This window comes from Arachis hypogaea, chromosome 12, assembly GCF_003086295.3.
Source record: "Arachis hypogaea cultivar Tifrunner chromosome 12, arahy.Tifrunner.gnm2.J5K5, whole genome shotgun sequence".
NCBI classification, from domain to species: Eukaryota; Viridiplantae; Streptophyta; class Magnoliopsida; order Fabales; family Fabaceae; genus Arachis; species Arachis hypogaea.
In genome coordinates, this window is record NC_092047.1 from 12,278,666 (window position 1) to 12,302,433 (window position 23,768).

Here is a 23,768-nt window from a genome sequence, read left to right on the forward strand (position 1 = left end):
CATATATAGTTCATGCTCTTTTGTTTGCAGTTTTGCACAGCAAGTAGTTGAATTGATGATGTGTTGGAAATCACATATGTTCAATTGCCATTTCACTCCCTCTTATAAAATATAAAGTACAAAAATAAAAATAATTTAATTCATAAAACTTATACAAAAGAAATGAATACTTTGTTGTGTCAATAGTAATTAACTTTTTTTTTTTTCTTTTATTACTGATACTTACGTACTTATTTGATCTCTAAATTAAATCTTAATACACAGGTAAAACTTTTATTAATATTATTATAGATATAATAGATTTAAGGGTAAATTATATTTTTTGTCTCTGAAGTTTGTTAAAAGTTTTAAAAATATTCCTAAGTTTTATTTTATTTCAATTTTGTCCCAAAAATTTTCGATTTGCATCAAATATACACTCGACAGCTAAATTTTCAAAAAATTTAAGACCAATCTAACAATAATGTATGAAAATTATGCTTAATTTGCTTGTGTACTGTTGATGGGTTGTTCTTATAAAATTGTTGTTGAATCGATTTTAAATTTTTTGAAAAATTAGCCATCAGGGATATATTTGATGCAAATCAAAAACTTCTAGAAGAAAATTGAAATAAAATAAAACTTAGGGATATTTTTAAAATTTTTGTCAAACTTTAGGAACAAAAAATATACTTTACCCTAAATTTAAAAATTATATGTGTTTCCAAGTATATGAAGTTTTATATAATAACGATCGATATTGACAATAACTTGTTTTAAAGTCTACATTATTAACGAAAATTCGTCGAAAATCTATCCAAATTGCAAATGGATTTTTCATCGGTAAATAAAAAATTTCCTCTCTTTTTTAAGGTTTGATAGAAAATTCATTGAAAATTTGACTAAAAAATTATAGGTAGAAAACTCGACGATAATTTAACAGTTTTGTCAACCTCTTAATTTTAATTTTAGAAAAAGTTTTGCTGGTAATTTTTTGACGAAAAGAATCAATGAACAAAAATTTATTGATAAGAGTTTTGGATGAAATCCAATTGATAAATTTGTCAGTAATTAATATAAAATTCGTCAATAAAAATAAGAAAATAGCCCGTGAAAAGAATGATTTGATAATAGCCGGTGAAAAGAAAAACAATATATCTTTCTAAGTCATGTTCTTAAATATATCTTTAATTTTTAATTGTCTTTAAGGTTTTTAAAATATTAAATTTATTTAAATTTTTTATCTGTTTAAAAATTAAGAAAATAACAAAAAAAATTATTAAATATTCCTTGAACACATTTTGTAACACCCTACCACATTGAACTTTACACTTAAGTCGTAAAACAGAGGTAGTGTGGTATTACGACCTCTAAAATAAAATGTGTACATATAATAGCAGAAGAATTATAATATGCTAGGAGTCTTGAAGAATAGAGGAATTAAAATCGTGAAATAAAAGCGCAACGCTCAAGAAACGAGTTAACTTGCGTGTTAAGGAAGATATAACCATCAAACATAAAATTATAAAAGTAGGAATAGAGTGCCAAAGATACAAAATAACAAGCTCCTAACTCAACTTGCGAAGTCAAGACTGGCCGGAGAATATTTACACATATATACGTACATATCCAAAACCCAAATGTACATAAACAAAATCTTGTCTCAGTATGGTAAAGGTGCCAGAGGCAATCCTAGAACGCCGACACTCAGATTACAGAGCTTAAAGTATTAAATAGAAGCCATAAAAGGTGGTTTTCTAAGAGTATCTAAATCTGACTTAACTTAACCTTAAATCTAAATCTCATACTGCCATTCCTTCATACCTCCATCTCCATCAATATTTTACAGACAGTTAAATAGATAAAAAGCAAGCAAGAGAAGGTTACAAATACAGCAGGTAACAGTTATACATTTAGCATGGCAAATACACTTAGGCACATCCAGTTAATGCACAAGCAAGTAATTCAAGTAATATGCAGATGATGCATGCCTGTCCTATGACTGATGAGGCTCATCTGTCGGTTATCCAGCCAATCCGACAAGTTCGAAAACCTTAGACTGTCCTTCGACGTGCATCCCCAAGAGTCTATGCATAGTTTTTTATCAAATAATCAATATTGCTCAAGGGGGTTAACATTTCCGGGAATTTATAGTGCCCCAGTTACCCTTACGTCGTAGGGTCAACAGAGTATCGAGTTTTCAACCTAGTACACGTGGTGGCAAGCCACGACACACTTTATCCAGGGAATCTCGTATCTCATATCATTTAATCATTCAAGCCAAGTTTCATGCATAATCATTCATTTGATTATCAAGTCAAGTATCATACATGATCATCTATAATATTTCATAATCAATTCATCACTTTTCATCTTTATTTCACCTCCAAGTTATCCCCATTTCCTAACTTCATCTGATTATCAGGTGTAATACTACTATTCATGACTAAAGGAATGAAAATAGAGGTCTAGAAGTTTGAAATATGATTTAAAAACTAAAAAATCATGTTTGCTGAAACAAGGGCCACACGTACCCGTGGCTCACGCGTGCGCGTAGGTGAAAACTTCGTGTCACGCGTGTACGTGGGTCACGCGTACGCGTGGACATGCTTGTTTGCCTTACGCATACGCATGAGACCAGTCGCGTACGCATCACCAAAATTTCATACCAGGCGTACGCGTGGGCCACGCGTACGCGTGGGCCACGCGTACGCATGGACATGCGTTCTTCAAAAAAAAAAAAGAAATTAACAGAAAGCTGCACAATCAGGGAACCACCTGCATATCCACATATTCTTTACCAAATTTTTCAACGGCCATAACTCAATCGTTTTAAATCATTTTTCATCCGTTCTTCGAATGGCATAAACTTCACGAACCCAATTTTCATTTAAAACAAGTTATAATCAATTTGGGATTCCAGAAGGCAAGTTATAGCCGGCCGAAATTCAGCCCAAAACCAAATTTTGCAAACAATTTCAAACCTTATTTTCATTCAATAAATTCCATTCCATTCTTTTCCAATCCTATCAATACCAACTCAAATGCCGACATCATTACTCAATAAATTCTACATCATTTCGTCAACCTCCATTCCATAACATTACACAATTTCTTTTTCATCAAAACCACCAAGCTTTCCTTTATTATACTTGTAACCATATATTCAATAATTCAACAATATATCCTCCTACCAATCATATAGTAACCATTTCCAGCATATACCCCAATCACCAAATCAAACCAAATATATTCACCAATCAAATTACTAAATATTATATATACACCTGCATTCCAACTTATCCTATGGTCATCTAACCTAAGTTTTCACAGAACATTATATATTAAATGCAAGAAACATAAACTATACCTTGGCCGATTTCTGCGTAGCGACCAAAGCAATTTATCCAACACAAACACAGCCACTCAAAATTCAATAAACACTAGGCTCAGCTTCCTCCAAGTTCCAATATCCACAATTTCAAGCTCCAACTATTCATTCACAACCTAATACATATTCATAACATATATATATATATATATATATATATATATATCCAATTTAATACTCAAAACTCAAATTCAATAAAATTAAAATAGAATTATTGTATCCTCACCTTACCCAAGCTTCATATAAGTAAGAGTGAACGTTTTCCTCAAGCTAATTGGATCCTAAAATATCATAAATCAAAGAAATTCAATATTTCTACTCAATTCTAAAAAATTTGGGGGAAGAGGAGGCTGGGAGTGATTAAACAAGTTACCAATGAAATTGTTCCGGTAGAAATGTAGAGCTCAACGCGGTGGACGCGTGGCCGCAAATGATGCGGCGATCGGAGCTCGGACAGAGAAGTTACGGGGGATTGGAGTTCACCGTAAGGGTTTCAGTGTTTCCTCTCTTCCCTGGATGCATTTCACGTTGCTCCAGCTGAATGAGGAAGAGAAGGGAGTTTGGGTTCATTTAATAAGTTGGTCCGGTTGGATCGACAATTCGGTTTGGGTTTAGTTCAATCGATTCGGTTCGTTCGGTTCAATCTTAAACCGTTTTTTTCGAAATTAGTGTTAAAATTCTCGTTTCGATGAGTTCTATCCTAATTTAATATTATATTCGTATTTCTAATCTTTCTTATTAAAAATTAATTTATTGACTAATTATTTACTAATTTATCATGGTTTACACATTTAATTAATATGTTTTTCAAAAACATTTATAATAATTCATTATTTATTTTATACTTAGATTGTAATTATGAAAAATAGACTCAACTAATCTATCTATTTATTATAACATATTAAAAGAGAGCTCAAAATAATATTATAGTGAATGAATGACATATAAACTTTTATATTTCATATAAAATTACTATATATGTCATCTATAGCAATAATATAGAAAAAATTATCTATTTTAGGCCTACATTTATACTACTATAAAGAATAGCATTTATAGAATCAATTTAGCATTAATCTCATAATTTCACATATTAATTAAATTATTTAATTCAACAAAAAAGCAACAAAAAAAATTTAACTCATAGCAATAGTCTAAATTCTAATATCGCATATCCTATTTAAAGAATAAATTTCATTTTATAAAAATCTATTTGTCTATTTATTAATTTATTTAAAATGTATAAAAAAATTAAATATATAATGACACAATAGATACTTGACATATTAGATAACTTTTAATATTATCACATAAACATTTTAACGAAATTGTCATTTTATAGTTTTTCTATCATCATATTACTATTTTTTAATCTTCTTATTATTAGGTAATGTTTAGTCTTATCTTTTTACTCTATTTTTATTTAGGTTATATTATTTTATATCTTTAATAGTAATATTATTTTTTTTAATAGATATAAATTAGTTAATAAAACTTATTTTATTTTCTCTTTTTATTCTCACTTATATTCATATTTACTATATAAATCAACATTTATTTTATACATATTTTATTTTTCTCACATCATCTTATGTCTTTCAATCTTTTTCTTCTATCATTGCTAATGTTTTACGTGATTATTTGAAAAATTTAGTTAATGATCACGGTTTGTTATTTTAGTTTGCTAAATAATTTTTTTATTATATATTAAGTGATGAACTCCTAAAACACTATAATGTAGTGAATTTTTATAATTTTTTAAGTTTTATTTTGTTATTTATTATCTAATTTTATTTATCAATTATATATTATCTTTGTCATTTATATATTATTTTTTTTAATAATTTATATTTTTTAATATTATTTAATTATAATAATAATGTTAAAAGGTATGATGTCATAATTCATGAATGTTATTTTTAATTATTAAAATATTATATTCATATTTACATTATATCTAATAGTTTTAATCTTGTACTATATAATATTTAAGTTTAATAAATATATATATTAGATGATGAATTTTTTCAAACACTAGAATGTATTATATCTTTAGAATTTTATTTAAATTTAATATTAATTTTTAAGTTTTTTTAAATAATTTTTTATGTATAAAATTAATTAATTTTAATTCCACACAACGTGCAGATTTAAATATAGTTGAATGATTATTAGGAGGCTGTGTCTCATTCCAAAATAAAAATCATATGTTCCTTCTAATCTATTTATTTCTTCCTCTTGCATTCATTTTTCATCCACCATTATTTATATTATTATCTTACAAATTAATATTTTTTTCAGCCTATTGCTTAGCTGCTTCTTATCCTGGCCGGAACTGTGATGGTGGTGAAAAAAGAAATCATTACTTAGGATCATCTTAATCAAACTATACAAAGGTATGTTTGAAGCACATTATGGTAGTTTGTCTCTGAATCTAGTCGTAGCTTATTAAGTTTGGTTCATTGCTTGGGCAAGGATGAAACTTATTGGAAAGAGGGATGTAAATGCTAAAAAAAATGTTATTTCTTCTATATTTAAATATACTTTTATATAACTATCACTACGACTGATAATTCTGCTACAATAATTTAGCTCAAATAACCATTCACAGCAAGAGCAAGAGAAATAAAATACATAATCCATACAGATTATGAATATATATGCATCAAATAGTGAAATAAAAATTGTGTATGCAAATTTGGAATTAAAATGTATAAGAACTTTTTTGTTCGAGTAAAAGAAAAATACTCTTTAAAAAAAATAATACAAAATTTTTATTCCTCTTTCTTTGGTTCACTCTCTTCTTTTTTGATCTCTTCCTCTCTCTAGGTTGTTATATAACAAACTTGGCACTACCTCTATTTTATTCCTAAGTGGCATTCCTCATTTTACATGTCATAATCCTTCAAATGAGCATTTAAAATGCTTAGCAAAGAGTTGGTTCTTTTGGCACTTACAAGGTCTAAGTGCTCTTTATGTTCCTCTTTACTCCGATTATATACGAGAATATCATATCATAAAAAAATATAACCACAAAATGCCTCAAGAATAGTTGAAAAATCCGATTCATGGTAGCCTAAAATATTGAGGGTGCATTCGTAAGCCCAAATAGCATAACTATAAACTCATAGTGACCCATGTGTGTTTTGAAAGCTGTTTTTTAATATCTTCCTCTTTTATGGATCGCCAATCTTAGAGAAATAGATAGCACCATGCAATTCATCTAAAAGTTCATCAATAGTAGAGATCGAAAATTTATCTTTTAATGCAATGGAGTTGAGTGCTCGATAATCAACACAAAAATGCTAGCCTCCATCCTTTTTTTTTTTACTAATAATATTGGGCTAGAGAAAGCCCTTTGGCTATTGCAAATGACTCTCGTGCTAAGCATCTCTTTTACCAATTTCTCCATTTCTTCGTTTTGGAAGTGCAGATATTGGAATGGTCGAACGCTCACAGGTGTTGACCCCGGAATTAGATGGATAGGATGGTCCACCTCACACTACGACAGTAACTGGGTACGTAGGTTCCTCAAATACATTCGAAAAAGTACCGAGAATCTCCTATATGATGTCATCTTCTGTACTCGCCAGTGGGTTATTTTTAGCCTTAGCATTCTCCAAATGAACATGGATCAATGGGTTTGCTATCGTTTAGCTTATTAAATTCTCTGAAGTTAAGACTGGTCTCCTTCAACAACCGTTCACCTTGAAACACAACCCACTTACCTAGGACTTTAAACTTCATGAATAATTCCATGTAATTAATTCTGATGGTGCCTAATTGCATCATCTAATGCACGCCCAAAACCACATCAGCCCCTTCAGATCTAACACATAAGTATCTGCGGCAAAATTATATCATTGTACTGCCAATGCTAGATTCTTACACATCGCTCTACAGTGGATAGAGTCTCCATTACCCACCATTACTTGGAGAACCGGAGTTGGACTGAGTGATAAATTCAGTCTCCTAGCGATCGACCCTTTTACGAAATTATGGGTACCCCCCCCCCCCCATCAATGAGAATCATCAAGGGGCCGATTGGTGGTTGTTCCTCACTTTCCTCATCGTCATCGAAATCAAAATCCTCAGCCTCACCCATTTTGGAGCCGTGCATAAATTCTCACAACTTGTCTTCTCCCACTAAGAGCTGCAGTGATGACTTGCAACAGTGGCCTGGGGCGTATTTGTCATCGCAGTAATATCAAAGCCTTTTTTGCCTCCTTGCGCGGATGTCAGCACTAGTAAGTTTCTTAATTGTTGGTGGTGGTTTGGGGGTGGAGGATGCTATCTATGAGTTAATGGTTGAAGGAGTAATGGGAGGGTGAAGGTTTGGGTGGTAGTTTTCTGAGTTGAGAAAATTGGGTTTAGGGTCCGGTGGGGGTGCAAAACGGGTCGATGTCCCAAATAAGGAGTTGGGCCTGCCTCCATTGTTTTTGGTGAGGCCCAAAGTTGCATCATGTTTTTGGTCATGTAACTTGGCAAGAGAAACAACTTGAATATAAGAAGTGGGCCAGGCCAGCAGCAGCTCAAACTTCAGGTGTTCTTGGAGTCCAGTAGTGAATAGGGCCACTATCCACTCTTCACAAGGCCACTATCCACTCTTCACTCAATCCCGTTATTCGGTTGCTCAATTCTTCAAAGTGACACTGATATTCTTCCACAGAACCACCCTACTTCAATTCTTTGAGAGCTGCTCAAGGATCATAGAAAAAGATTCTTACCGAAACGAATGCTCAAGGCATCCAGGAAGGATTCCCAGGTATAAGTAATATTGTCATTGACCCCCCAACGGTACCAAGCATATGTAGCACCCATTAAGTGAAACGATAGTACTCGAATCTGCTGCTTGATCAGAATGTTAAAGATTTCCAAGTACTGTTTTACCCGGAAGACCTAATCCTTCACTCCCTCTCCTTCAAACATTGGAATGTTAGCTACCTTCAGCTTGCATGACCATTGTGACTCTACATTCAAATTGAAAGATCCCGAACTAGAATTCGCCATAATGTCGTTATCGGTGAAACCCAAGTCGTTAATAACACTCTTCGCCTTTAACCCGTCGCAAAGGAGCTTCTCAATCACACGCAGTGACGAGTCGTTCGTTGTCAGTTTTGCTACTGTGTCTCTGTGATTCTCTAGATCGCTCCCACTATGCCGCGGCTCAGCGTTTCCACCTCATGCTTGTTAGAGAGTGTTAATTCTTCCAACCTAGACAAGCGAATTTCTTCGGCCATTGCAGACCCTCAATGAAAGCATCAATGATAATCCTGCTATAACAATTCAGCTCAAACAACAATACACAGCAAGAACATGAGGAACAAAATACGTAACCCAGGCAAAATATGAATATAAATTAAATAGTAAAATAGAAATTGTGTAGGTAAATCTGGAATTAGAATGTATAAGAACTTTCCCTTTTCGAATAAGGAAAAAATACTCCTCAAAGGAAACAATACAAAATTCTTACTCCTCTCTCTATTCACTCTCTTCCTTTTTAATCTCTTCCTCTCTTTAGGTTGTTACATAAAAAATTTGACACTACCTCTATTTTATTTCTCTTTAGCATTCCCTCATTTCACATGTCATAATCCTTCCCTCATACTGGTGGCTTCCTCACACGTTTGCTTCTCTGTTTTGGTATTGGGTTACCTTTCCCAATTATTTCTTCATTATTCTCAGCTTATTTCATTAGGCCTGTAGTAGCAGCTAATGCTAATGAATTCGTATCAATGACTAATATTTTTAATAGGTTCCACACACTCATGTAAAATAGATATTTTTTTAGGAATGTATATTGTTTTATGTATTTGAATGAAAGATATATACAATATCTTTTGTATTTTTCAACTACCGTGCAAATTTTACACATTTCTTTTTAAAACGTTTTCAAATTAAAGGGTTTCTAATAACTTGGTTAATTCATTATATTTCAACTATGATATGATTGAATAATTTTACAGTGCCAAAGAAGAATGTAGATAGAGAAATGGACCAGAGTTATTGAAAAATTTGTGTTGGGTGCCGAAGGTATGTATGATCATATTACTTTTTATTTTTAATGAAGTCCATGCTTAATATTACTATATATGAACGTGTAAATATTTACATAATATTATATTCTTCATCTTATGAGAGTTCGTAAATGTTTTTAGTGGAATATGTCTTGTCCTAGTACCTGTACTGCTATATAAAAATCACATAAAAGTTATTAAGGGCACCAATTATTGAAATAATAATAAAAATAATTAATCAAATTATAATGATAACAAAAAGTACATTTTCTAATCAATACCATAAATAGGGAAATACCATAAATAGGGAACTAAATGTTAGGTATTAGAGTGAACCTAATGGAATAATATAACTAGAATTTGAGAATGAAAAAAATAAAATTGAACAGATTTATTTTAGATAATAATATAAAAATTATGACTAAATAAAAAAATTATAAATTTTAAATTATAAAAAAAATTATAATATTCTTTCAATATGTATAAAAATTACACTCATTACAAAAAAAAACAAAACAAAAATTCAACTAAAAGACATCTATTTTCCTCTCTAGTTAGACTCATTAATTGTTTTTTTTTTTTTTTTTGGAACACACTACGTTTGAGAATTTTTTTAGTTTTTGTGCTACGTTGTTTCTTGTTAGACACTCAAGAAGCTTAAAACAAACACACACACATATAGTGTTGGAAAGTGGTGGTTCACCATAAAATATCAACCTTGGCCATAATTACCATCCTTTACTTCTGAATACAAATCCACCCACAAGGGCCACATTATTACTAGCTTGGCCTCAAAAATCATTAAAAATATCAATAACCTAAACTCATTCAAAAATATCATGCGTTAAACAAGAAGCTGTAAACATAGGTAAACAAGATAAAAGATATAAAATAGCTAAAAAGATTTAAAATAGAAACAATGAAAGTAATTATCACTCATTTTTCAAATCAGCGCTGCCTGATCTCAGCGGAAATCTTTGTGTAACTGAATCAGGACTGATCACACATTAACTTGATGACATTCGTCATCTCTTAAGTACACATGTTTAGGTTCGACAAATACCTAACAACAACCCATGAACAAGAATCAACCCTAATCATTAAATCTAAAAACAAGAATCAAGAATCATAATCATGAAAACTAGAAAACAAAAAACAGCAATCCAAATCAACCTAAATCCACTAAATAGGAATCAAGTTTCAGGAACTTTTAGCAATATTAGGAATCGTAATCATGAAAACTAGAAAATAATAACCAACAATCCAAATTAACCTAAATTCATTGAACATGAATCAGGTTTCAGGAACTTTCAGCAATATCAGGAATCGTAATCATGAAAACTAGAAAATAAAAACCAGCAATCTAAATCAATATGAATCCACTAAACAGGAATCAGGTTTCAGAAACTTTCATCAATAACGGGAATCATGATCATTAAAACTAGAAAAAAGGCCAGCAATTCAAATCAACCTAAATCCACTAAAAAGGAATCAGGTTTCAGGAACTTTCAGCAACATCAGGAATCGTAATCATAAAAACTAAAGACAATAATCAGCAATTAACGTTTAAATCAACTAAACTAAAAACAACTTAAGCACTTTCAGCGATAACCATAAATAGGAAATACATGAGCATTGAACGTGTTACTTACCCCGTGCCGCCATCGGGCCAAATACGCAACTGTGTGGTAGGAGATGGTGGAGGGGCATCAGCTGCTGCCTCACTTCCGTGACTGGACTTTGGGACCCCAGCATCCGTCACTCGAGTCGGCGTTGCCGTGAATGCAGGTTGCTGAGCGGTCGGAGGTGGCGTTGCTGCCATAGATGGAGGCATGTAGTTGGGGTTAGGGACCATGATGAAAGGCTAGTCCACTAAACACGCAACCTGTGACGTCATCGGCATGGTCGGAGTATCGGGAGACGATCCAGAAGTCCCGGTGGTACCGGAAGAAATCCTCCCTCTACCCCGACCACGGCTACGACAACGACCAAAAGCCTAATCCGCAACACTACTGCCTGTCAACATGTCTACAAATAACAATCATCAATGCAACAATTAACACAATTAGACAATTCTAAACACTTCAATAATTCAAGACCTAATGTATTGAATCTAACCTAACTTAATTAACCTAAATCAACTAAGATTAGAAACTTAATCCTAAACTAACTTTGAAACTGATTCAAAATTGAAATTAAAATTCTAACTAAATCTAACCTAAATTAAACTGAAATTAAACAATTAGCAAACAATCTCAGCAACAATTTCTCAACAAGACAGTCATAAACGCATGAAATAACAAAATTAGTAAATTCCAAACACTTGAACAATTCAAAATCTAATGTATTGAATCTAACATAACTTAATCAACTTCAATCAACTAAGATTAGAAATCTAACCCTGAATTAACTTTGAAACGGATTCAAAATTGAAATTGAAATTCTAACTAAACCTAAAGTAAATTAAATTGAAATTAAACAATTAGTAAATAATCTCAATAACAATATCTTAGCAAAATAGTCATTAATGTAGGAAATAACAAAATTTTAGTAAATTTCAAACACTTGAATAATTCAAAACCTAATGTATTGAATCTAATCTAAATTAATCAAACTAAATTACAAACTCTAAACAAATTCAAACTACAAACCCAAGAATCACAATAGCATGCTTAATTACCTATGAACCAAGAAAAATCCTAATAAAAAATAAAAATTATAATTTTGCTCTAAATCAACCTATCAGCAAAAAGTAGTTTAACTAAACCAAATTATGAACGAAAAATTAAAATCTAATTAAACCACAATGAAATTAAGACAGAGAAGATTAAATTGAAAATTGACAAAATTCCAAAACCAACCTCAGAGCAAGAAGAGTAGAGCAACGATGGAGATGGAAGTTACGGCAGTAGGATGGCTCGCCGAAGTGCGCCTCGGTGGAGAGAGTGGCGGATGTCACGGTGCTGGAGGCTTAATGTCGCGGTGGAGAGAGCGTTGAGCAGAGATTCTGACTCACCGAGAACGGTGGAGTGGCGGCAGCAGCGACGGGAGGGGGCAGAGAACCGGCGGCGACGGTGGAGGCAGTGATGAGAGAGAAAGAGAGGGTGGAGATGTAGATAGAGAGAGAGAGAGAGGAGGAAATTCGAAATGAGGGAGACAAAGGTTCACGTTATCATTTAGGGCACATTATTGTCGGAAAAATTCGACAGTAACATTTTTCCATGTGCCCAAAACGCGACGTTTCACTAAACAAGGTTATCATGGATTCACCCGTCGGTAAATCCAACGGTAATGGGGCGCGCTATAAATTTTTTTCCGTCAAATGTTACCGTTGACCTTACCGTTGGAACATCAATTCCGACGATAATATTTGACAGTTACAAATTTATAGCCAAATTTGACAGCAAACTCACCGATAACATTCGACACTAAATTTGACAGTACTCAATATTTTTTTTTATAGTGTACAGATAGTGCCAAAGCTCTGCCAATAGCTGGAATAGTACTCTTATATATCGTATTACTCCCTATTACCCCAATCAAGCTTAACTTGGTGAGAGATGTTCATTATAGAACATCAAGAAGACAAAGCTTTTTCCATAATCCAAATACCACCACAATTTTCCTTTTAACTTCAAATACACTTCTACCTCTCTAATAAATAGGTTTAATTACTCTATTAATTCTTATTTGCAATTAGGTTCTTATATTTTTTCTTTCAATTGAATCTCTACATTATTTTTAATTATATAATTAGATCATTTCTAGTGTAAAAAATGTTAGAGTTAACTAAATATTTTTTTATAAATTGAAAAAATTTATAATTAAGAATTTAATTATATCTTCGACCACATATTTTTTTAGAGAAATATTTTGTTGATTCTAATATTTTTTACATGAAAAGACCTAATTACGAAATTAAAAGTAATATAGAAATTCAATTGAAAAGAAAAAATATAAGGGCCTAATTAAAAATTTTAATAAAAGTATAGGACTAACAAAATAATTAAACCTTATAAATATTAGAGGACAAAATATACTTTTTATTGTTAACATTTGTGATTTTTTTTTCAAACATATTCTTATATTTAATTTTATTCAATTTTATCCCTAAAATTTTTTATTCATTCAATATTCTCTCTAATATTTTCAATTTGTGTCAAGACTGTCTTTGGATGTTTTCAATTTTGTAATATTTTAGATAGAGTTAATATTCATAAGTAATTTCAACACAAAATTAAAAATGTTAGGGATAAAATTGAATAAAATTAAATATTAAAAATACTGTTAAATAAAATCACAAATATTGTGGACAAAATAAAAAAAAAAAATTAAACCACACAGTATATATGGTCTTAGACATGTAGTACATGATCCAAAAGTCCTAATAATAATTATTATTTTAACAAAAATGTTATTTGTACACTAAAATCAGTCACTAAAATCAGCCACCAATGTATTTGTATATAAATACATGTGTAATTTAATTCATTTTATTTATATTTCAGCATATATTTTATACTGGTGGCTGATTTTGGTGTACACGTAGCATAACTCTTATTTTAATGCAAACTATGTTGTAATTCGAGTAGAGATTTTTCAATCAAATTGCTTATTATAATAGCTCCCAAGAAAACTTTTTTTAGAAGATGTCAATTGCTTTTCATTTCACAATTCATACACGTTTCTTGTTACACAGGCATGCATGTAGAGGAGAAAGAAGATGTAGCCATGTAGGGCAACAAGCTAAGAACAAAAGCATGGCTAATCCAATTCCTTTACCTGATTTCTTGCAACAACGTGCCTTCGACTTCGCAGCTGACAAACTCACAAATGTGTGGAAGAAGCATGTAAGGAATCGGGTGGACTACGCATTGAACTGCCATAAGAAAGTTAAGAAGCTAGGAAATGTTGTGGATGAGCTCAAGAAGGATAGAAACAAGGTCCATGATAAAGCCGAGGAGGACGAAGGGCTTTATGGGAGAGAAGTATATCATGTTAAAGCATGGCTGCGTCAAGTAGATGGAATAATCTCTGAATATGGCAAGTTGAAAGATGAACACAGTAACCACGTTGTCATAAATCTGAAGAAAAGGTATCTCTGTAGCAAGAGGGCAGAAGAGATCAAAGAGTTAGTCATGGAGCTACAAAAAGAAAAGCAGGATAATATATCTTACTGGCAGCAGCAGCAGCAACAACAACAACAATGGCCATCCTCTGGATTCATGGGTGTTACATTTTCTGATTCTGATTATGTGAGTAGCAGTTTCATTTCTATGATATTCATATAGCGTTGTATGTATCTTAATTAATACTCGTATTGAATTTGTACTTGTGCATCATATGTAGATGGAATTTAAGTCGAGAAGGACTACAATGAAAAAGATTATGGCATCGCTAGAAGACTCGAATTCAAGATTGGTTGGTGTTTATGGGCCAGCTGGTATTGGGAAGACCACTTTGGTGATAAAGGCTGCCAAACAAGCTCAGGAAATTGACAAGTTGTTCGATATGGTGATCATGGTGAACGTGACAAAACGTCCTGATACAAAGAAGATTCAAGGCCAAATTGCTGAGATGCTAGGAATGAAATTGGAAGAGGAAAGTGAGGAAGCAAGAGCAACTAGCATACAAGAGAGGCTGAAGAATGAGAAGGATAACATCCTTATAATCCTGGATGATCTGTATGCCAAATTGGATCTGAATGCTTTGGGAATCCCGCTACAAACAAAAGAAGAATCTTCTGCCATTGTGGTTCACAACCAAAATCCTGAATTGGAGCAAAACTCTGGGAGGACTGATGATGATAAGAATAAGATGAAAGCAAAAACCTCCTTCGTCTATGGCTCTAGCAAGTTAAAAGAGCACAACAGGGGGTACAAGGTTTTATTGATTTCTGAGATGAGACAGGTATTAACTGAAATGGATGTGAAAGCAGCCTCTATTTTTTCTATAAACTTCTTAAATTCCAATGAGGCAGAGACATTGTTCAAGATGACAGCTGCAATAGCTGACAAAAATGTTGACGAACTAAAAAAGTATGCCCCTGATCAAATTGCCGAGAAGTGTAATGGTTTGCCTATGTTAATAGTGACAACTGCGAGGGCATTGAAGAACCAGAAGAACCACTTGGTTTGGAAGGATACCCTTGGAAAACTTGCAAAACTTGCAGCTGAAAATCCAAACGCAGCACCTGAGTATTCTACAAGGTTGAGTTATGGGCTTCTAGAAAATGAAGAGCTCAAGCTTACATTCTTGCTTTGTGCTCGTATGGATCACAATGCTTTGGTTGCTGATTTGGTGAAATATTGTATTGGTTTGGGCTTTCTTCAAGGCGTCTACTCAGTATGGGAAGTTAGAGACAAAGTACAAATGTTACTTGCAAAATTAAAAGATGCAGGTCTGTTGTCTAACAGTTATTCCAGCAATCGTTTCACAATGCAAAATCTTGTTCGCGATGCGGCTCTGTCAATATCATCTGAGGAGAGACATGTGTTCACGATGACCGAAGGAAAATTTGATGAATGGCCTAGTAAGGATGAACTGGAAAGATGCACTGTTATTTCCTTAAAACATTGTGACTTCATTAGAGGATTTTCCAATAGCCTAAAATGCCCTTCACTTAGTGTCTTTCATATTGAAAATAATGATCCATCTTTAGAAATACCAGATAGTTTCTTTCAAGAAATGAAAGAGCTTAGGGTGTTGATTTTGATTGGTGTCAATCTTTCATCATTGCCTTCATCAATTAAATGCCTCACAAATCTTAGGATGCTTTGTTTGGAGCAATGCATTCTAGGTGAGAAATTAGAACTCATAGGAGAGTTAAAGAATTTAAGAATACTTAGTTTTTCAGGATCCGACATTAGAATCTTGCCGGATAAACTAAGTCTTTTGTCTAAGCTACAAATCTTTGACATAAGTAATTGTTACAAGCTTAGAATAGTTCCATATTGTATAATGTCAAGTTTGACTAGACTAGAAGAGTTGTATATGAGAAACATTCCATTCCAATGGGAGGTTGATGATGGCAAACAGAAACACCAGATTAAAAATGCTAGTCTGTCTGTGTTAGGAGATTTGGATCAATTAACAAATCTAGACCTACAAATCCCAAGTGTCTCTTATTTGCCCAAGAATTTGTTCTTTGACAAGTTATACAGCTACAAGATTACCATTGGTTCTTCAATCAGATATTCAAAGCCTGATTTCCAGAGTCCAAATAAGTATGACTTGTCAAGATGTTTGGCAATATACCAAAAGGATGGCTTTGACATTCACTCCCATGAGGCAATCAAAATATTGTTTGAAAGAGTAGAAATTTTGTTGCTGGAAAAACTTAACAGTGTCAAAGATATTTTCTATGAACTGAATTTGCAAGGGTTTTCATATCTTAAACATTTAACCATTGCAAGAAATTGCAGTATTCAGTGTATCATCGGTCCAAAAAGAAGGGAGCATTATTTGGAGAATGCTTTTCCGAAATTGGAGTCATTGCATCTCTACAAGCTCAGGAAGATGGAGCAAATTTGCTCTCATCAATCATTCACAGAACCTTCCTTCAGTAAATTGAAAACCATAAAGATCGAGCTCTGTGGTATGTTGAAAAATGTTTTCCTAAGTTCTGTGGTTGGATTTCTAACTGCTCTTGAGACAATTGAAGTTTCTGAATGTAACTCTTTGAAAGAGATTGTTGTCATGGAAACAAATAATAGTAATGAAACAGAGCCTATTCTCAATCTTCCTAAACTACGTTCTTTGACACTACAATCTTTATCGAAGCTTATTGGATTCTATCCTATTTCATCTGAAGGAGATACCAAATCACTATTTCATCGTAAGGTATGTTCAAATTCGATTCTCTTGTGCATTTTGAATTTTGTTTCATAGTAGCTTGGAAGAATTGACTTTCTTTTTTCTCCAAGGAAGGAAATTAATTTGAGAAAATCAAATTCATATTGCTTTGCAGATAGAAGTTCCGAAGCTGGAGAGAATGGAGTTGTCTATGCTCGAAATCAACCACATATGGAGTGACCAAATATGGGCTACTTGCCATACTGTCAATCAAAGCAATTATCCTTTACAAAAGTTGAAAGAGTTGGGCAAGAAGTACCACACTATCAAACAAACTTATTCTCCCTTTCAAAACTTGATACACCTGGATGTGAATGGGTGTTGGAATTTAGAAAGTCTATGGTCTTTCTCTATTGCTAGACATTTGGTGAATCTTCAAAGCCTTTCTGTTACTGATTGTAACATGACCCACATCTTTCCCCAACATCAAGGTGGTGGAGAGGCTAAACCGAAGAAGGTATGTTAACCCCCCCCCCCCCCCCTCCCCCCTTCTCTTTTTGTTTAATTAATTAGTTCTTGATAAAAAAAATTTAAGATGAATAATATCTTCTTGTTATCTGCTGGATTTCTTGTTCCTGAAAGTCCAAAATTGTCTTGTACTCTAGACCCTTGTAGTTGTAAGATGAATAATATCTTTTCTGTCATGTGAACAAAAATGCTTTACCTTCATCGATTCAAACTCATAATCCTACTTACAAACATTCATATTCCTTATTTTACCTTCATACATCCATACACCATCACATGAATTTCTATACCGCTTCATTCCATCACCCATTTAGCGATAACTTTGATGTGATTTGATTAGCTTGCTATTGTGAACCAAAAGGTAATGCAATTGAATTGTTTGGACGTGAAAGCAATACAGTATTCAGTATAGTTGCTAATTTGATTAGCTTGCTATTGTGAACCAAAAGCAGGATGGCATTTTTCCAAACTTGAAGACTGTGAAGCTGAGTAGCATCAAGAGTTTGTGTAAGATATGGAATTCTGATGAAGCTCCTGGAAATTCTTTTGGCAAACTGAACACTCTGATAATTGATAAGTGTGATGAATTGGTCAATGTAATTCCTCATTATATGGCTGAAAGATTGTCTAGTTTAAGTTGCTTGAGAGTTACGAACTGTTCATCAATCAAGGTTATATTTGAGGAAGCTGATGATGATAAAATACAAGATGCTGTATTGCAAGATATTCATTTAGAAGCACTCCCGAAACTGGAGCATGTATTCAAATGGAAGAAAGAAGTAAAATGGAGTGATCTCAAATTGCAAAAGATATGGGTGCATCATTGTGGAAGGTTGGAAAATATATTTTCAATTTCCGTAGTCAAGAATGTTAAAATAAAGATTGAAAGCCTTGAAAGTCTTGTGGTATCAGATTGCTCCCAATTAAGAGAAATAGTCGGCAAGGGAGAAGATGCTGTCATCAACTCAAGTAGTCCTATTCAATTTGAGTTTCCTAAATTGACTACTGTCAAGTTTTTTAAACTATCAAAATTCCAGAGTTTGTATTTATTGGGAGCTTTTGAATTAAGTTGTCCAACACTGAATGACCTATCTATTGAAAGTTGTGACTTGTTGGAACCATTTGAAGAAATCTCATCACATGCAAAAGTAAAGAATATCCTTTTTCCAGAAAATTCTGAAAAGGTAAAAGCTGGAGAAGTAAAAGCAAAAGAGGTAATAATAACAACTCTTTCAACTTTTAATAAGTTATATTCTAGCTAGATTAAAATGGAGCAAAGTTTATGGCATAAGAAGAATTAAACAAATTAAAACTGAGCAGCCAATGACAATGATGTGTATACATACATTTTCAAATATTTAGATAATTTATTGATTTTTCATTATTTATTTCATACAGGTAATCAATAACAAGTTAAAGTTCATGCAAATTGAATCACGACATATAGTAAGGTCATCAACTGGCTATGACTGCAGAAGGGACAACTTAGAAGAGCTTCAATTGTCTGGACTAAAGAATACTGATATTATATATTGTTTCCTTCATTGCAACCCTAACCTCAAGAGCTTATGCTTGAATGATTGTAGCTTTGAAAAATTGAAGCCTCGTGGAACAAGAAGGCTTGCTATTGGAGTTGTGCCAAAGTTGAAAAGCTTGACATTAACAAACAATCTTAATCTTGACAAGATCTGTTTTGAACAAGATGTAGTTCTTCAAAGGATAGAGTCGTTGGTTATAAAGAATTGTTCATGGTTGCGCACCGTAGCATCTTCGTCTGCGTCTCTCACTCACTTGACAATTCTAGAAGTGGTTGGCTGTCAGAAATTAAAATATGTGATGTTACTATCAACTGCCAAAAGCTTGAATCAACTCAAAACCATGAAGGTAATCAATTGTGAAAATCTAGAGGAAATTGTTTCAGAGAAAACACAAGGACAGGAAGAAAAAGAAAATGTAGGCACGGAGGTTCCCATCATTTTCAAACAATTGACAACTCTTGAGCTTGTGTCATTGGTGAGCCTTAATAGTTTCTGCAGCTCCAAGAATTGTGCCTTTAAATTCCCATCACTGGAGAATTTTATTGTGAGTGCATGCCCCAACATGAAAAATTTCTCTAAAAAGAATGTCGAGTGTGGGCCAAATTTGCAAAAATTATATTATGTGCATGACAAAGAGAAAAAGAGATGGTACTGGCACGAAGACAATATAGGATCTACAATAAGATACATATTTGACAATAAGGTAAGTCTTTTATGAAATTTCATTTTTTGTTATTAGTGGTTCCCTTTTCATTTCCTCATTTAATTAATAGTTAAGACATATATATTATTTCATTTTATTTTATTCTGTAACTTATTTTATTTTATTCGAACATGACTTTGTTTGAATTATTTGGACAAGACCTTATTATTAACATTTTTATTTAGGCAGTTCATTATTAAATGAAATATTCGAATAATGTAACAAGTATACTTCAATTTTTTTTTTTTTTTGTTCTAGTAAACTTTCGAGTTGCATTTTATGTTAGTGGTTGGTTGCACTTATATCTCTAACTATTTGACTTAAGCTAATAGGAAAAACTTTTCCATGAATAGTCATGCATTTGGATTGCATGAAATAAATTATAATTGTGATAACTAATTTTGCATTATTCACAGAAATTTTTTGAAGGCATGAATCAGCTATGGGTTTCCGATTCTGGTAAAGATCTTCTAAAATCAATCTGGCTAAGTAAAGAAGATCTCCTAAAAGATTGGTTTTCCGGTTTAAAAACTCTGGAGCTATATTGCTGGGATGCATCTAAAACGCATGCAATTCCGTCAAATGTCCTCTGTTCTTTGAAGAGCTTACAAGAACTTGAAGTGTGGGGATGCGAGAGAATAGAAAGCATTTTTGAGATGGATGACACTAAGAGCTGGGAATCATCATTCCAACTGAAGAAGCTAAGTTTAACGGATCTACCAAGTCTGAAGAGTGTGTGGCAACATGACAAAGGAGAAATCCTTCTAGGCTTTCAAAATTTGCAGCAGGTCACTATCAATGTTTGTAGTAAACTGACAAGTGTGTTTCCTTCTGTTTTGGCCAAAGATCTTAAAAGGCTCGAGGAACTCCATATAAGCTATTGTGATGAGTTGCAAGAAATTGTTGGAAAAGATCAAGAGGAAGCAGTGGAAGGATCAGAAACGTTTAAGTTTCCTCGTTTAACCACATTGAAACTATCAGAGTTGCCACAACTAAGTGACTTTACGTCTGGAAGATTGACTCTGGAGTGCCTCGAGTTAAAGCATCTGCAGCTGTTTCCGAACCAACAACAAAAATATCCCCAGGTAATTAGCATTTGGCAAGTGCATGTGGTATATATACATTCTTTGTTCTCTTATATGTTTTGTTTCTTATCATTTGCGTTGCCTTAATTCATTAATAGGGCGGTATTTTCAAGGTGGAGAAGTTGTGGCTCAATCCAAATCGCACTTGGGCGAAGCAGTTTATGAATCAAGGCGGCATTAATCACTATTTAAATGAACTTTACCTTTGGTACTTTGGTTACAATGATGATGGAGAGAACTCTATTTCACCATTTGAGATACTTGCTGACAAGATGCTTCCCAAATTAGAGATTATTCATATATATGGGAACAAACATTGCAAAACCATGAATATTCCCAAAGAAGCGGGTGAGAGGATGCTTGACTTGAAAGAATTGAAGTTGTCGTCACTAGATGAGCTGAACTCCATTAGTGGGCTAGAGTACTTGTTAAAGCTGCGGCTATTGGAGGTTTCTCGTTGTCATAACTTGACAACAGGATTAGTATTACATTCATACTCCAATCTAAAAGAATTGCATATAAAAAGCTGTAATGGATTGAAGTGTTTATTGACATCCTCAGCAGCAAAAATGCTAATACACCTTGAGGAGTTGAGAGTTGAATGGTGTGACTCATTGAAAGAAATAGTGGGAAAAGAAGAAGAAAGTGGGACGGAAGACATTATTGAATTTAAGCGCCTACACAGGATAACTCTTGAATTTATATATACCCTGGAATGCTTTTATTCAGGGAATGCCACACTGCAGTTTCCCTCTTTGATTCGGCTGGACATACTAGGCTGCCCCAAGATGAAAATTTTCTCTCAAACAGAAATACATGTGAAACCACCATTTCAAGTTATTTACTCCAATGATGAAGTTGATAGATTGTTCTTCGATGATCTAAACGTAGCTGTTGCATGCCAGTTTCTACAAGAGGTAAAAACTTTTGAATCTATTTCCATCAAAGTTTCTTTTTTTTTTTTTTTTTTAAATTCAAGATTTGTTTTCTTTCCAAATCTAGCCAATAACCATTGATCTCTTACAATAATGGGGCCATTGCTTCTATAATAGTAGTAGTAGTAGTTTGACTTTAAATAACTTTGAATATTACTACAGCGCAGAACATTTTATGTTTCTTACATGGTCAAAAAGACTAGCTAGATCCTTGAGTTCATGACGTATATATAACTTTTTAAAAAAACTCATGCATGTGATTTTTTTTGTTGTAGTATTTATTTGGATAAAAAAAAATTTAATTAAAAAAGATTTTTTTTAATTTTTTAGTATTTGATAAATTTTTAATAGTAAAATTAAAAGTATTAAAAAATTAAAAAATAATTTTTTTAAAAAACTACAATTTACATTTTTTTTTAGATTTTTTTCTTAAAAAAAAGAAATATTTTTTACATAATAAATGAATAAACATAAAATTATTTTTATTTTTATAAAAAAAATTTTTAAAAAAAGATCATTTAAAAAAATATCTTTTCTAAAAATGGCGTGCAAACAAATTATGTAAGACAATCTTATACTATATAGTGATGTTAAACAATATAATATTATAATGGGTTTAATTACTCTGTTGGTTCTTATAATTTCGTGAAATTTTCAATTAGGTCTTTATACTTTTTTTTTTAATTGAGTCCCTGTACTATTTTTTTTTTCAATTAAGTCTTTTTTAGTAGTAATTGGCTTAATTTTATAGGGACCTAACTAAAAAAAAATTGGTATATAGACCTAAATAAAAGGAAAAAAAAGTGTAGGGACCCAATTAAAAAAAAAATTGGTGTAAAGACTCAATTAAAAGAAAAAAAAGTATAAAGATCTAATTAAAAATTTTGCAAAACTATAGGGACCAATAGAATAATAATTAAACCTATTATAATGTCTTGCACTAATTTTCCATTTTCATTATGTATTTAAGATGACCCGACCGTATTATATATATATATGGAGAAAATTATTACTTGGCGCCAATAAAAAATATAAGTACGTATGACTATTTCTCAATGCATGTTAAATATAAATTAATTAAAAAATTTAGCACATACAAATAAATGATAGGTCAAAAATAAATTATGCATGTTTTCTTTGAATAATGACTTTCAAACTAATTTTAATATTTCACTTTGGTTATATACAAAATAAATTTAGTTAGGATTATTTACCACGCTCAACTAATTTAACCTAATCCTATTTAATCTATTATATATTTATTATTTATAAATTTATCTAATGTAAAATATAAAAAGGCGCATACAAGACTAGTGAAATGGGTGAGGCACTACAACTGAAGCGCAGAATAGGTGACCTCAAAAGAAATTTATTAATAAAATAAAAATTTTAAATATAAATAAAAAGAGAAACATGAGGAAATAAATGAGGATAGTAAGGGAAAGGTTAAGGTGTGAATTTACCAAAATAAAAAAAGGAGCTAAGTGGCATAAAAAGAAAATTTTCAACCAAATTTAAGATTTACTATATAAAATTTTTTGTTTAGTGAATGAAATAAAAAAAATAAAAAGATAAATTTATATTAAAATAAAAAATATTTGATATTTTTGTGATATGCCATTAAATAAAATTTTCCAATAAAATTTAATATTTATAAAAATATATTGTGAGAAAGATTTAGAAATAAAGAATAATATATAATATTTTGTATATTCAATTATTTAAGGGTACTTTTATTTAATAATATAATTTTAAACGTTAGTAAGATTTATTTTTATATTAATATGCATTCCTTTTG

General features: G+C 32.1%; 2 protein-coding genes and 1 long non-coding RNA gene across 6 annotated transcripts in view; 1 reads left to right on the forward strand and 2 right to left on the reverse strand.

The window, feature by feature from the left end:
* The window catches only part of LOC112726874 (probable transmembrane GTPase FZO-like, chloroplastic), a 56,770-nt gene that overhangs the window by 4,408 nt on the left and 28,594 nt on the right, over positions 1 to 23,768 (reverse strand). The gene's annotated exons all lie outside the window — the stretch shown is intronic.
* LOC112729698 (uncharacterized) overlaps positions 1 to 23,768 on the forward strand; it is a 30,207-nt gene that overhangs the window by 337 nt on the left and 6,102 nt on the right. Inside the window, exons 2-11 of one of the 4 annotated variants that reach the window (XM_072208810.1) lie at positions 5,672 to 5,766; positions 6,804 to 6,888; positions 9,337 to 9,403; positions 14,087 to 14,642; positions 14,737 to 17,229; positions 17,357 to 17,698; positions 18,159 to 18,923; positions 19,108 to 19,950; positions 20,367 to 21,035; positions 21,134 to 21,952. In XM_072208810.1, the coding sequence (XP_072064911.1) occupies positions 14,148 to 14,642; positions 14,737 to 17,229; positions 17,357 to 17,698; positions 18,159 to 18,923; positions 19,108 to 19,950; positions 20,367 to 21,035; positions 21,134 to 21,952 (6,426 nt within the window). In that variant the 5' untranslated portion in view covers positions 5,672 to 5,766; positions 6,804 to 6,888; positions 9,337 to 9,403; positions 14,087 to 14,147. The remainder of the gene's footprint in view (positions 1 to 5,671; positions 5,767 to 6,803; positions 6,889 to 9,336; positions 9,404 to 14,086; positions 14,643 to 14,736; positions 17,230 to 17,356; positions 17,699 to 18,158; positions 18,924 to 19,107; positions 19,951 to 20,366; positions 21,036 to 21,133; positions 21,953 to 23,768) is intronic. The other 3 variants (XM_072208811.1, XM_072208809.1, XM_029290587.2) reach the window with 3 other exon arrangements.
* Positions 1,451 to 3,914, reverse strand: LOC114924860 (uncharacterized). The gene is made up of 3 exons (XR_003812581.2): positions 3,744 to 3,914; positions 3,597 to 3,651; positions 1,451 to 3,486 (listed from the first exon to the last, which is right to left on the reverse strand). It is a non-coding gene; the product is annotated as an uncharacterized lncRNA (long non-coding RNA).